The sequence below is a fragment of the Vombatus ursinus genome, unplaced genomic scaffold, assembly GCF_900497805.2.
Source record: "Vombatus ursinus unplaced genomic scaffold, bare-nosed wombat genome assembly UNPS02014942.1, whole genome shotgun sequence".
NCBI classification, from domain to species: domain Eukaryota; kingdom Metazoa; phylum Chordata; class Mammalia; order Diprotodontia; family Vombatidae; genus Vombatus; species Vombatus ursinus.
In genome coordinates, this window is record NW_020954720.1 from 2,449,419 (window position 1) to 2,466,095 (window position 16,677).

The 16,677-nt window shown below is 35.5% G+C and overlaps 1 protein-coding gene across 1 annotated transcript in view; it reads right to left on the bottom strand.

Annotated features, from left to right (window-relative positions):
• The window catches only part of NDFIP2 (Nedd4 family interacting protein 2), a 102,563-nt gene that overhangs the window by 22,750 nt on the left and 63,136 nt on the right, over window positions 1–16,677 (bottom strand). Inside the window, exon 4 of the mRNA XM_027844509.1 lies at window positions 10,539–10,626. Within this exon, the coding sequence (XP_027700310.1) occupies window positions 10,539–10,626 (88 nt within the window). The remainder of the gene's footprint in view (window positions 1–10,538; window positions 10,627–16,677) is intronic.

Here is a 16,677-nt window from a genome sequence, read left to right on the forward strand (position 1 = left end):
GCAAGCAGAATAGATCGACTTGATTTCGATGATTTTTCTTGCCCTACAATTCTTTAAAGTAATCAATATAATTATTCTACTTTCATATGTAGCAATTTCCAGGAAATTTTGACCCCTCAGCCACATACAAATATGGTTATACCCTTGATCTTGCCATTACTCACAAATGCATCTATTCCATATTCATGAACTCTGAACCTCCCTCATCTGATCACAATCAATTGTTATTCTACCTTTCCTTCTGCCTTCATCCCCTCACCCTGTTCTTCATCTAGAGTAACTTCTGACCCTGCCACTCCCCAGTCTTCTCCCAGGCCATCACTCCTGCACTGACTACATTCTCTTCCTTTCCCCATCTTGAGCCCTTGCTAAACCAATCCAAGTCTACACTGTGTTCTTCTCCTAAGTCCCCTTATAATACACCTGATTTTACCCTGCTAAACTTCAGCCTTAGATTACTCCCACCATCCCAATACACAAGTACTGCTGAAAGAAGGTAGAGAAAATAACAAAATCATGCTGAGTAGGTTCACTACAAATTTATGTTACAAAACCTCAACTGGGCCTGACTGCTGAAAAACAATCCTTTTGCATCTCCCTAATTAACTCACTATCCCATTTATCAAAGCAGCCCTTCCAAACTTTATTATCCCTGCTCAAGCTTCCCATAGTTTCCTCTCCCTTCGTCCTCTTCGCTGAGAACCCTTGTCTCATATTTTACTGAAAAAATCAAGGCCAGTTGCCAAGTGCTCCCTCTTCTCCCCTCCTTTTCATCTCATGTCACCCAGTGGCTTTCTACCAAAAACCTCTTCCTTCACCCCATCTCAAATGAAAAGGTAGCTCTTCCTCTTGTCAAAGTTAACTTCTCTATATGCATAAGTGATCCCATTCCATCCTATCTTCTCTAGAACTACAGAACTATAGAACTATGCCCAAAGGGCTATAAAAATGTGCATACCCTTTGACCCAGCAATAGCACTTCCAGGACTATATCCCAAAGAGATCACACAAATGGAAAAAGGTCCCACATGTACAAAAATACTCATAGCAGCTCTTTTTGTGGTGGCAAAGAAGTGGAAATTGAGAGGATGCCCATCAATTGAGGAATGGCTGAACAAGTTGTGGTATATGAATGTAATGGAATACTATTGTGCTATAAGAAATGATAAACAGGCTGATTTCAGAAAAATCTGGAAAGACCTGTATGGTCTGATGCTGAGTGAAGTGAGATGAACCAAGAGAACATTGTACACAATAACAGCCACGTTGTGTGATGACTAATATTGATAAACTTAACCCTTCCCAGCAATGCAAGGATCTAAGACATCTCTAAAGGTCTCATGATGGAAAATGCTATCCACATCCAGAGAAACAACTATGGAGTTGGAATGCATATTGAAGCATACTATTTGCTCTTTTTTTCCTTCTGTTTTGTTTTGTTTCCTCTTTTGTGTGGTTCCTCCTATTGGTTCTAATTCTTACTTACAACATGACTAATGTGAAAATATGTTTGGTAGGAATGTATATGTATAGCCTATATCAGATTGCATACTGTCTTGGGGAGGGGAGAAAAATTTAAAACTCAAAAACTTATGGAAGTGATTGCTGAAAACTAAAAATAAATTAATTAGTAGTAAAAAAAAAAATAAACAAAAAAGAAAATAATTAAATTGAATTTTCTTATTTATCTTATTGATTTTTTCATAAAACCAGCACCTAGATTTATTTATTAGCTCAGTAGTTATTTTACTTTCAATCTTATTAATCTCACCTTTGATTTTCAGGATTTCCAATTTGGTGCTCAATTGGGGATTTTTAATTTGTTCTTTTTCTAGTTTTTGTAGTTGCATACCCAATTCATTGATCTGCTCTTTTTCTATTTTGTTAATGTAAGAATTTAGAGAAATAAATTTTCCCCTAAATACTGCTTTGGCTGCATCCCATAAATTTTGGTATGTTGTCTCACTGTTGTCATTCTCCTTATTATTGATCATTTCTATGATATGTTCTTTGGTCCACTTATTCTTTAGGATTAGACTATTTAGTTTCTAATTAATTTTTCACTGCCCTTTGTTGAATGTAATTTTTGTTGCATTAAGATATGAAAAAGACTACATTTAATATTTCTGTCTTTCTACATTTGATTTTGAGGTTTTTATGCCCTAATACATGGTCAGTTTTTGTATAGGTATCATGTGCTGCTGAGAAAAAGGTATATTTCTTTCTGTTCCCATTCAGTTTTATCCAAAGGTATGTCATAGCTAACTTTTCTAACGTACTATTTACCTCCTTAGTTTCTTTCTTGTTTATTTTTTGGTTGGATTTATCAAGTTCCAAGAGGGGACAATTGAGGTCCCTCATTAGTAGAGTTTTGCAGTCTATTTCTTCCTGTAACTCATAACTTCTGCTTTAAGAATTTGGGTGCTATACTGTTTGGTGCATATATGTTTAGTATTGATATTGCTTCATTGTCTATGGTAACTAGCAAGATGTAGTTTCCTTCCTTTTGTATTTTAATTAGATCCATTTTTGCTTTTACTTTGTCTGAGATCAAGATTGCTACTAACAATCTCTTATGAATCCAAAAGCCTTTTCTCAATCTTCATCCTTTTCTTCTCCTAATCTTTGACAGTGTCAATCACTTTCTTCTTGATAATTCTCTCCTTTTTAGGTTTTCCAAACACTACTCTCTCCTGGTTCTCCTCCTACCTGTCTGACCTCTCCTAGGTCTCCTCAGCTGGATCTTCATCCAAGTCATGCTACCTTACCTTGGGTGTCCCACAGGGCTCTCAACTGAATTTTTTCTCTTCTCCCTGTATACTAGTATACCTGGCGATTTCATTAACTCTCATTGATTTAATTTTCTTCTTTGCACTAATGATTCTCCAAACTACCTATCCAACCCTAACCTCTTTGTTGACCTCCTGACTCACATTTCCAACTGCCTTTCAGACATCTCTGACTAGATTCTGGAAGTAAACCCAGCATATCCAAAACAGAACTCACCATCTTTCTCCCTAAACCTCCCCTCCTTTCAAACTTCCCTTTTACTATCAAGGAGACCACCACCCTCCCAGGACCATGCTCATAACATAGGTGTCATTCTCAACTCCTCACTCTCTTACCCCAAATATCCAATCTGTTTCCAAGGCCTATCAGTTGTACTTTCATAACATCTCTCACATTTGCTCCTTTCTCTCCTTTTACACTGCCACCACTCTAGTACAGGCTTTTATCACTTTATCAGAGTTTACTGCAGAAGCCTGTTGGTTAGTCTCCTTCCCACCAGCTTCTCCCTACTCCAATTCAAACTCCACTCAGCAGTCAATGTGATCTTACTAAAGTCTTGCCAGGTCACTCCAATATTCAGTAAACTCTAGTGACTCCCTATCATTTCCAGGACCAAATATAAAATCCTCAGTTTGGCATCTAAAGCCTTTCATAGACTGGCCTCTCCCTACTTTTCCAATTTTTTTATACCTGACATCCCTTCTGCCCCCACGTACTCTTGGATCCAGTGACACTGGCCACCTTGCTGTTCTTCAAACAAGAAGTTCCATCTCACTATTCCAGGCATTTTCAGTGGCTGTCCCTTGCACACGCAATGCTGTCCCTCCTCATCACTACCTCGTGGCTTCCTTCAAATATAAGGTAAAATCCTATTTTCTAAAGGGAGCTTCTTCCAATCTCTCTTAATTCTAGTGTCTTCACCTCTGTTGATTATATCCACTTTATCTTAGTTTGCCTATACATAGTTCTTTTCATATTTTCTCTCCATTAGTTTGTGACCTCCTTGAAAGCAAGGACTATCTTTTATCTTTCTTTGTATTCCTAGTGCTTAGCACACATTAGGTGTTTAATAAAAGTTGACTGAATGACCAATTATCAATCAAATGAAATCTACATATATATATACACACACACACACACACACACACACACACACACTCATTATGCTACTATATGATGAAACTCACACACTCAACTGGTGTTTATTTTCCTTTATTATTTGCAGTATAAGAGATGGTGGTTTATATGAAGAAAAACTGGATAAAGAAGGTAAGCAATTTAACAAGCATTTGTTAAATGCTTATCAAAGCAAGAAATAAGATATGATCACTGACCATGTGACCATTATTAAAATGACTACATTTCCTTTTAATAATAACTTTTTTGTAAAACATAATAGTAAGAATTTAAAATGTAAATGTTTCAGAGTACATTAAATAAACCTGTTTTATAGATCTCTTGTCTGTAGATAATATATAAAGAAATGTCAAATGCAGAAATGACCACTAGATGGCCTGGAAGGCATGGCTCAAATTGCAATTTATACATTTGCCACTAGATGGTAGCTAATGATCACAAATAGACCTATACCTAATGAAAACTAGATAAACTCAAGTAATCCCTGGAAAATACAAATCAGACAGAAAAAAAAGGAGGAATTGGGGGTCTGTATATTTAATGGTCAATGTTGATAGGATATCTCTCCAATATGGAAAATAAGTTCTAAAATATCCATTTGAGATATGTTTAATAAAAGTTTCAAGACAGAAAACTTTTATATAGTTATTAATAAACTTATCAGTTAGTAGGACTGATGTGATAATGATCAGATTGCCTTTTAGTTTAAGGTTACTGAAACATAAATGATGAGCGTAAGTAAAAAAAAAAAAGATTAGAAAGAATACAAAGATTAATTTGTTCCAAGTAAATGCTGAAATGAGGAGACAAATGGAAACTAAAATTTAGTACTAAAGTTTAGAGATTCTGTTACCAAGTAACAATTTACTTTATTGCTAGCAAATAATAAATTATTATACTCCCTATTATCGAAAGGAAGTTAACTATGAAAAATAATAACAAAGAAGTATTCAATCTGTTCTTAAGAAAACAGGCTATTTAGAAAAGTTATTTGTGCTATAGGAGAGAATGTGTTAGTTTTCAACCTGAAACAAACAAAATCCCTTATTATTCAATGTAAGATTACCAATCCAAAGCAATAAGTTGTAGCCATTATCAATAATATCCTTTAAGTAAAAAGCAAAAAACTGACTCTTATATGTGCTTTTGTATAACAATGAAATTCTATAAAAGATTCTAAGATTTAAAGATTACAAATTCATGTAATATAATAACTTAAAAACAAATTTATAATGAACTTAGCAAAAATTGCATACATATGTGTATATATGTATAAATATATTTAATAAATTGGAAATAATCAAAAGAGGAAAGGCACAAGAATTAAAGGGGATTGGGAAAGGCTTTCTATAGAAAGTAGGATTTTGGCTGGGATTTGAAGGACACCAGGAAAACCAGGAGGCAGAGATGAAGAGGGAGAGAATTCTAGGCATGACGGACAGCCAATAAAAATGCCCAGACTTGGGAGATGGAGTATCTTGTTCATGAAATAGCAAGATCAGCGAAGCAAAGATGGCTGAGTAAAAGCAGTGACTTGCTTGAGCTCTCCCCCAAAACCCCTCCATATATCTATGAAAAATGGCTCTAAACAAATTCTAAAGCAGCAGAACCCATAAAAAGACAGAGTGAAACAAACTTCCAGCCTAAGATAACCTGGATGATTGATCAGAGAGGTATATCACGCTGGGGTGGGAGAGGAGCGCAGTTCAGCTTGGGCACGCAGGCTGCAACGAACCTGGAGCAGGCCTTAGAGGACTGAATCTCGGGCAGCTGTGGCAGTTTCCAGACTTCTCAACCCATGAATGCCAAAGACAACTTAGAAGGTCAGTGGGAAAAGTCTGTTTCTGAGGTGAGAGAGAAGCTAGGTCCCAGACCCAATTCCTGAGCACATCACTGGGGCGGCAGCTGCTTCCTGAGCTTCTGACCCACAGACTGAGGGGGAATCGAGTGGCTGATCAGACGGGCGGATTGCAGGGATCTTTTTGCTTGTGCAAGATTCTCTTGCTTTGCCCGAGCTTGGATCTGGGTCACAGTTCTGTGTGGCGGTCCTGGGGCGAGGAGGAGCTCTGGCATGGTGGGGCTTGTAGTGGCTGTGGAGAGGAAATTCTCCTCACAGTTTCAAGACAGAAATGAGTGCTTGTGGTCACTCATAGATCAGAGGACAGGCCAGGAAAGGAATAAACACCTCACCCTTGATCATAGCACCTTGGAAGAACTGAAAATTTACAGGTCCCCTAGAAGTATCTCTGAAAACAGCTGCACAAAACCCCTGAAGCTTGGGACAGTACGTTCTCCACACTGGAAACAGACTCCTACCTTAACAAAGAGTTTTTAACTCAAGTAGTTGGCCAAGATCATGAGCAAGCAGTGCAAAAAGAGTCAGACTATATTATCTTACTTTGGTGACAAAGATGAACAAAACACACAACCAGAAGAAGACAGCAAAGTCAAAGCTCCTACATCCAAAGCCTCTAAGAAAAATATGAATTGGTCCCAGGCCAGGGAAGAGCTCAAAAAGGATTTTGAGAAGCAAGTAAGAGAAGTAGAGGAAAAACTGAGAGTGATGCTAAAGGAGACCCAAAAAAATACTGAAGAAAATAACACCTTAAAAAATAGCCTAACACAAATGGCAAAAGAGGTCCAAAAAGCCAATGAGGAGAAGAATGCCCTAAAAAGCAAAATTGGCCAAATGGAAAAGGAAGTCCAAAAGCTTACTGAAGAAAATACTTCCTTAAAAATTAGAATAGAGCAATTGGAGGCTGGAGACTTTCTGAGAAATCAAGACACTGTAAAACTAATCCAAAAGAATGAAAAAATAGAAGAGAATGTGAAATATCTCATTGGAAAAACAACTGACCTGGAAAACAGATCCAGGAGAGAGAATTTAAAAATTATTGGACTGTCTGAGAGCCATGATCACAAAAAGAGCCTAGACATCATTTTTCAAGAAATTATCAAGGAAAACTGCCCTGATATTTTAAAAGCAGAGGGCAAAATAGAAATTGAAAGAATCTATTGATCTCCCCTCCTGAAAGTTTCCCAAAGGAAAACTCCTAGGAATATTGTAGCCAAATTCCAGAATTCCCAGGTCAAGGAGAAAATATTGCAGGCAGACAGAAAGAAACAATTCAAGTATTGTGGAAACACAATAAGGATAACACAAGATTTAGCAGCTTCTACATTAAGGGTCCGGAGGGCATGGAGTATGATATTCCAGAGCACAAAGGAGATAGGACTGCAACCAAGAATCACCTACCCAGCAAAACTGAGTATAATCCTTCAGAGGAAAAAATGGTCATTCAATGAAATAGGGGACTTTCAAGCATATTCCTGAGGAAAAGACCAGAGCTGAATATAAAATTTGACTTTCAAATACAAGACTCAAGTGAAACATGGAAGAGGTAAATGGGAAAGAGAAATCATAAGAGACTTATTAAGGTTGAACTGTTTACATTCCTACAAGGAAAGATGATATTTGTAATTCATGAGTCCTTTGTCAGTATTAGGGTAGTGGGAGGGAAAAAATTATATGTATGTATGTATAGATAGATAGATAGATAGAGGGCACAGGGTGAGTTAAAGATGAAGGGATAATATCTGGAAAATAAAATTAAGGGGTGAGAGAGGATTATACTGGGAGAAGGAGAAAGGAAGAAGTAGAATGGGATAAATTACTTCACATGAAACAGATAAGAAAAGACTTTTACAGTGGAGGGGAAATGGGGGAAGGTGAGAGGGAATGAGTGAATCTTATTCCCATAGGATTTGGCTTAAGGAGGGAATAACACACACAATGGCGTATGGAAATCTATCTTACCCTACAGGAAAATAAGGGGGGAAGGGGACAAGAGAGCAGGGGGTTGATAGAGGGGACAGCAGATTCCGGGAGGGGATAATCAAAAGCAAACACTTATGAGGAGGGACAGGGTCAAAAGAGAATACAATAAATGGGGGGTAGGACAGGATGAAGGGAAATATACTTAGTTTTTCACAACAGGACTACTATGGAAGTGTTTTGCATGACTACACATCTATAACCTGTATCGAGATGCTTGCTTTTTCAATGAGGGTGGGTAGGGAAGAAGGAAGGGAGAAAATTTGTAACCTAAAGTTTTAAAAACACATGTTAAAAATAAAAATAAAAATAAAAATAAAATAAATAAAATAAAATAAAAATTTAAAAAAGCTTTTTCTGCAAAAAAAAAAAAGAAATAACACGGTCAGTGTTACTGGGTATCAAAGTTAGAGGGGGAGAGCAGAGTAATAAGGTGAATTAAATCAAGCATATCTTATGCCCAGCAAATATGAAACCTTAACTTTTTTTTCATCACTTTGAGAATTAAATAAATTTAACATAATAGTCATACATATAATGAATTTTGAAGTGGAAAGGTGGAATTTCTATGTCCAATGATTTCAGCATTCTAAGTCAAACACTAAATTGGGAATTTGTACACACATCAAAAATCATAATCAGCAGCTCAGTACAGTGAATAGAGTCAGGAAGACCTGAATTCAATTCCTATCTCTGACACATACTACTTATTAACCTCAATTCTCCAGGCAATCTCTAAGTCTCTAACTTACAGAAAATTATCATTCTGTATTGGTGGATAGGACTTCGACTTCAAGAATTCCCTATATTTATGAAATCACTCAGCTCTCCCAAGAAATCCAGTTATTCAGTGTTAGGCCCACTTATATTTCAAATCTAAAATAGTTTGATTCTTATCTCTGTTCAATTCAAATATTTTGTAAGAATGTACCTTCAATGTTTGAAGGCCCTGGGAGTGATACAAAGTTTACTCATGAAAATAGCCATCTGTTAGAAGTGAGAAGGGCCAGTCAGGTATAATGACTCCTAAATCCTAAATATAACCAAAATAAATGAAATGAAAAGATAGGAAAATATTTGTTACTGTCACTGTGGAGAGTGAAATGGGAAGTCAAGTAGAATTATGGAAATATCCAAGAGTAGAACTGTGGAAGTGTCCAGTGTCCAGTGTCCAATGAATTAGTAGCTGGGGTTAAGCATCAAATTAATATTCAGGTTCAGAATACTTATAACCCATTAGTTTAACAACAATATAAAAGTCATGTTGTAAAGCAGAGATGTCAAACTCAGAAAAACTCCCAGTGCAGTAGGAACCAATGTTAATTTGGAAATGTTCAACAAAATAAAGATACAATACAACCTATATAAATTAATTTGCAATTTTCTAAGTCAATATGCAGCTGGAGGGATCTGTTTCTATTTGAATTTGACACCACAGTCAAAACTCCCATTTAAAGAGAGCTCAGAAGCACAGTCAGCTCTTCATTTCCAAGCTGTACTGCTTGGTTTTGAATCAACCACCACTTGAATATAGGAAAAGCTTGCTTTAATGTGTTGTCTTCCCCCGTTAGATTGTAAGCTCCTTTGAGGATGGGGATCCCCATACCAAAACAAGCTCCGTGAGGCCAAGGACCTCTTTCTTTTTTTTTGTCTCGTGCACTTCCCTTAGTGTCAAGGGCATTACCATCTTCCCAGTTATCCAGGCTCACAAGGTATATGTGCTATTCTAAACCCCTCATTCTCAAACCACATTTTCAATTTGTTGCCAAATGGGGTAGTTTCTACCTTTGCAGATTTCTTTAATGAATTGTCTTCTCTCCTCTAACACAGTCATTACCAGGTCCTCATTACCTCATGCCTGGGCTATAGCCAGGCCCCTTCATGACCTTTCCAGTCTTCTTACACTAATACCTACCACATACTGTATGATCCAGCCTTCTTGCTTTTCCCCACACGAGACACTCCATCTCCCAACTCTGGGTATTTTTTACTGGTTGTCCCGCAAGCCTGGAATGGATCCCCTCCTCTTGGCAGGATTTGAGTATCTGTTTAAATCCTATCTTCTGCAAAAACCTCCTCCAATTTACTCTGTTATATATGTCATATATACATCATTGTTTGCAAGCTGTCTCCTCAAGTAAAGTATGAAGGCTGGGACAGTTTATGACCCTTTTTTTTAAACACTTAGCACTTAGCACATGCCTGGCATATATTGAGGGCTTAACAGCAGCCTGTTGATTTGTCTAGACACATTTTTGTATTTATGGCACCTATAGCACAATGCCTAGCACAGATTAAGCATTTAAATGCTTTTTCGAAGTTAACTGATGGATATAAGCATTAAAGATATTGTTGGAAAAGAGTCTTAAGAGCTGTATTTTCATTTGTGGAATCAACTTTTTTCTGTAGTCAACAAAGAGATGGATCTTGCTTTTTCTGCACCTTTCAGTCAACTGTAAGATTACAAAGATGTGGTCTGCTGTAGAATATAATTTTCAAAAGTTTGTTTCTTTTTTCACATCTACATCAGTGACCCTCTTAATATCTCTTTTAAGGTTCTTTAAGATTTTGTAAAGAGGGGAAAGTAAGCATATAGGTCAATACTTACAGATATTTTCATAATTACCTTTTTTGTCTTTTAAATCTCCTAAATATAACCAAAATAAATGAAACACTTATTCCTCTCTATTATGTTCTTTTAAAATCAAATTGTCTACAACTGCTAGTTAGGTCTGATATCTCTGTAAAGGTGGTCTGGAAATGAAAAATAACTTACTGAAGAATGCCAGCATGAAGATACCATCATTGCCCACTCTAAGCTGATCTGCATCACTGAAGTCATCTCTTGGAGGAAACTCTTCTTCCTGAATTTATGACATGTAAAAGTTAGTATTTCCCATTAAAATCATAGCAAATAGATAATCTTAAATGTAATGGTAACAGTGTAATCAAATATAACCCAAGTCTCCATTAGTTGTTTGTTTTATTAAAAAGCTATGAACTTGAAGGATTTTACTAGTGAAACTATAATTTCCACATTTTAAACTTCAAGAAATTAAATTTAAAAATAACAAAATATAAGACCCATTTGAAAAATAACTATGGCGTTCAACTTAAACAAAAGCTCACAAATGATGAAATTTAAAATTCTAATAACTAATATAATATTATTTTTGTAAAGTATATAGGTAACTATCCCTAACATTTAAAATCAGATTACAAAAAATCATCATGAATTTTTTTAATCTTTAAAAAGGTTAGTTAAACTTTACGGGCCTATACTATGCCAAATTTCAAGTCACTTACAGTTTTTAATGATGCCATTTTTAAAACTTTGTATTCTTGACTAAGTCACCTTACAATATTGTTTCACTTCTTAACTGACAGTTAAGATTTCACAAACAAAAATGCGAAAGATCTTTCAACCTGCATAATAATGTTTCACAGATTTCAATCTTGTAATCTGTAAGACTATTCATGCATTTAATTCAATCTTTAAAATTTAACAATAAAGAACTGTTGTGTGTTTCATTAGAGTCAAATAGCCCAGAGATGGACAATCAATGTAAGTAAATCTAAAAGATAAAATTTTAGAACCTAGAACTTACTTATATACCTACTTGAGTATGAAAGAATTATGTGTACAGTTATAAAACATTAAATGTCTCATAATACAATCAGGATGAATGAGTAGGGAAATAAAGGCTGGACCTGCTGTAGTGATCAAACATAACAAGAGAGACATTATTCTCAATTACCTCTGATAATACTATAACAGTGCTAAGAAGGTATATTTATAATGGTTTTCCCAAGGTTCACAATAGACTCATAAATGATCCATGATAATTTAAAAACTGTTCAGTGTTTGTAGAACTGAAAGCTATACTCTGAGTGTTGGGTTTGCCATAAGAAATATGTCATTCCAACCTACTATAAGAGGTTTCTGCAGCCTATCTCTAAGGTGTTGGCAATGGCTGCTTGCAAATCTAGGATGTTCCCAGCCCCCTCACATATTAAAATTCTTACACAATGGGGTCTACATATATGCAAGCATATGTGTTCATAAGAATTTTCATGTATGTATGTATCCCATGATGCCAACAATAATAGGATGAGTAAGAAACAAGTAAAATCTCTAAGCCTGCAGTAATATGTACAAATAAATGAGGTCACTTTAAGAGAATAAAACAAGGTTTCAGGCTTAAACAGTCTAGCTCTTTATCACTGAAACCAAAAGATAATCCCAAATAGACTAATTTAGAATGATGTTATGCCAACCATGAAATATCTTTTAACAACATTCATTTTCAAAAGTCTATAGCATTCCTAATTGATTGAAGAAATAAATGCGTCTTTACTGTATTGTTAAAAACAAAAGAATTGTCAATATGACATCAAGTAGGATAAAAAAAAATTTAGATAGTTTAAGGAAAACAACAAATAAGATCTGACAGTAGCATAGGGTTAGCACTGAGTCTAGAGTTTATTTCTCAAACAATTCCATTCCTCAAAAAAGGCATTCCTCAGGATCTCTTCTCCTTAGCATGGATTTTAAAACAATTGTGCAGGAAACACTTTTCATTCATGTGCAAATGGAAAGGACAATTTATTTAAGATTCACTAGTATATCATACCACTAACAGGATATCCTATACTTCACATATTATTTATGGTACTTTATAATAGTATTATAAGCTTATCAAAAAACTTTAATAACTTCCTATTTCCTAATTCAACAGGATTAAACTACTCTAGCTAGCTATCAAGATGCCCCATAATCAGAACCTGTATAAAGTAAATCATAATCTCTCTAAGCTTTCAGTTTTCTGATCCTTATAAAGGAAGATAATATTTATGCTAATTACTTAATGGAGTTTTGAGCATCAAATTCCATAATGAATGCAAACTGCTTATGCACAGTATTTCAGTAGCTAAGGGCACAATTTGCTCTCTAAATTTTATACCTTCCTCAGAGCAACATGCATTATCAAAACTTTTTATCTGCCCCAGGGCTGAGTGGTAGTCTGTACATGGTATATGCTTAGTAATTTTTTTAAATTTGTTTTTACCCACGTTATTCCCTTTTACTGATGTTTTTCCATTTCACAAATCTAAATCCTACTTCACTTTCAAGATCAGATTAAGCACTAAAGTGTCTCCAAGCTTTTGCTAACTCCCCCTTAATCTCAATGGCTGCATTATGTCCTATAATCTACAATACTTGCTGCATATATAAATATAATTTAACAACTAATTTACTAACGATTTCCTGTATGTTTGTTGTGGCAAGCACCAAACGACAACACATAAGGAAACTGATTATATTTTAACAGACAAGTTAATAACTAGTTAATGCTATGGTGTTCTTTTCCAAATCAGCTATTTATGGTTATACCACTGACTTTCTAGGACAAAGAAAAAAGCCAACACCATATAAAACTAATGAAAAAAAATCTACCTATTTTTAAAAGCTGTAGATGCAGAAAAATGAGAAATAGATAAAAGAACAAACATCAAAAGATTATCACTAGTTCCTAAAGTATAACTGATATAAATAAACTACCATAATACAGAGAATAAAAAAACCCTAGAAACCTTTTTTTGCCAAGTGCAGCTAAGTTGTAGCTAAGTGAAATATTAGTTAAGAATCTAAACCCATGCATAAAATCCTACAAAACAAGATGTTGGAAGAATATGAACCATATGACCTCATAAAATAGCAAGAAACAAGAAGGAAAAACAAGCTTACAAAAAACTTCCCAAGAGAAGATCTGAGCAGATCATCCTAAAAGGCATTTAAGTTTGAGACTGGCAGGACAATGAACAGATCAAAGATGAAATACAACTGTAAATATTTCTAAAACTCTTCTTTTCCATCAATGACAGCAGAATTACATTTTCACTCAATATCACAGTTCATCATTCATGGGAAAGTAGCTGGACTAGACCAAGTATAAACAGATAAGATCTGTACTACAGAAGACATGATGTTGAGGGTGCTAAGGAATCAAATCTTAAAATATCTGATAGATGAGTAAATACCAAAGGCTTGTAAGAAATCTCAGACATTACTAGTCCTCAGGACATATTGTATAGAGTACTGGGCTTGTTTAAATCCTGTCTCTGACATTTACAAATTGCCATTATTGCCAGTCTTAGTCTCCCCAAATATAAAACTGGAATAATGTTTGTAATACATAAATGTAACAAAGTTGTTGCAGTCATATAACAGCAAGAGATCTAGAAGAAAGTCCCCAAGAGAATGACTTGAGGGGGATTTACATGCGGGCACAGACAGGATTTGGAAAGGAGGAGAACTTGTGGCTAGGATATGATCTGAAATAATAGAAAAAGTACCCACATAGCTGGAATTATGGATCTATCAAATATGATCCTATGTTAATCGTGTCTTAAAGTTTTTTTCAAGGTAGGAACATGCCTTATACAATTTCTGTATTTGTTAGGGGATTTTGCCTACCAAAATGCTAAGCACATATTCAACACATATTGGCTGAAAGGTTAATATTTAACATGGCACATGACATTAATTTAGATAAAGGGTTTTTTTGGTTTGTTTTTTAATGATCCCTACTCACTATAAGTTTACAGCACAACCAGTCAATAACATATGAATAGGCTGAGTTCCAAAATTTGTTTCTGAGAGATTTCAGGAAGTCAAGAATATATCTGCCTATGCAAAATTGTAAATGAGACAGATTCACACAATCACAGGGTTGAATGAGAGATCTCAAAGGTCATCTAATCCAGTCCATAATCTGAACAAGAGTGTCTCTTAAAAAAATCACTGCCTGACAAGTGGGTTGTCCGGTCTCCAACAGCTGACTTTGAATGACAAAAAATCATTACTTCCTGAAACTGTTCGTTCCATCTTTGGATAGCTCTATTAGAAAAGCTTTCTTTATGCTAAGTGTAAATCTGATTCACTGTAATTCTACCCTTCCCACTCCTGCTCTCTTAGGCTAAATGGCCCAAATAATCCTCTTTCATAGTTATCATTATCACTAACAATCTCTTTGATCATCCATTCTAGAATTTTGCAGGGAATCAAAGTCAGACTCACTGGCTTACAACCATAAGACTCCATTCTCTTTCCATTTTTTTGAAAATTGGGACATTTACCCTTTTTTGGTCTTTTGGTACTTCTCAGTTTCACCACTATCTTTCAAATATGGATGACTTAGCAATCACCTCTGCCAGTTCTTTCAGTAACTGGGGATGACATAGTTCATTGAAACTAGGTGATTTGAATTCACCAAGAGCATCTAGGTACTCTATTATGGTCTTCTTACTTATCTTAATTATAAAATCCAAAGAAAAACCAGAGCAAAGTAGGACTATTACCTCAAACATCCTGGCTACAATGTTTCTCTTATAAATTATTAAAATGAAACAAAGCTAGGAGAGATTTATCACTGTTAGATGACTAAGATTTTAAAAAATTCTTGACAAAATAAACATTAGACTGATTTTAACAAGATTACATTTATTCCTATCAAACTTTAAGTCTTATACTTAAGTTTAAAAAAATTAATTTCACAGATGAGAGATGGAGGAGGCACATCTCTGGTTTGTCTGAAAAAAAAAATCTAATGGTTTTATTACAATGCAAGCTCAGTATGAGTCAACAGTGTGTTATGGCAGCCCAATAATTCACTCTTATTCACATCGAAGTATCTGAAGGGTTACTCAAGAATTTAGAATTGTTGTGCTTCAAAGAAAAGCTCCATATATATCAAAATGTTCACTACACTACACTATAAGTCATGGCACATAAATGTTAATAGAATACTACTGTGCTATAAGAAATAATGAATACAAAGAATTCAAAGAAGTGTGGGAAGACACACGAGCAAAGTAATCAGAAGTACAAATCAATCAACAAGCACTTATCAAACACTATTATGTGCTAGAAAGTGAGGATACAAAGATATAACTAAAACAGTCCCCACCTTTATGAATCAGTCTAAAGAAACAAAATATAAACATATGAGCATATACAAAATGAATAAACATCAATATCTGAGGGGCTAATCAACGAAGTAGGAGATAGCACTGAGCTAAATTTTGGAGAAAACTACTGATTCTAAGAAGCAGAAGTAAGAAAGGAGTGTATTCCAGGAATGGGGGACAGATGGGCTGTGCAAAGGCATGGAGATGGGAGACAGAACATTGTACATGAGGAACAAGAAGTCCAGAAAGGTATAATAAGACTGAAAAGGTAGGGTGGAGGAGCTAGGCTATAAAGGTTTTTATATGACAAACAGGCATTTATTTTAGGTCTTAGAGATAAAAGGGAACCACTCAAATTTACAGAGCAGCAAGGGACTTAGTAAAACCTTTGCTTTAGGGAGGGAAGATTAGAGAGATAAAAAGAATAATTAGGAACTATAGAAATGCTCACAACAATGTAAATGGAAAACAACATCACCATAAAATTGAATGTGATGAAATTATAATGAGCAAGATAAGCCCCAAGGAAGAACTTAGAAAATGGACCTCTCTTCCTTCTGCAGAGATAGGAGACTTTGAGTATGGCATATGCTGTGGCTGGTTTTGCTGAAATGCTTTTTTAAAAATCTGTCACAGGGCAGCTAGGTGGCGCAGTGAGTAGAACACCGGTCCTGAAGTCAGGACCACCTGAGTTCAAATCCGGCCTCAGACCAAACAATTTGACACTTACTAACTGTGTGACCCTAGGCAAGTCACTTAACCCCAATTGCCTAAAAATAAAAATGGGGGCAGCTAGATGGCTCAGTGGATAGAGCACTGGCCCTGGAGTCAGGAGGACCTGAGTTCAAATCCAGCCTTAGACACTTGACACTAGCTTTGTGACCCTAGGCAACTCACTTAACCCCAATTGCCTCACCAAAAAGAAAAGAAAAAGAGAAAGAAAG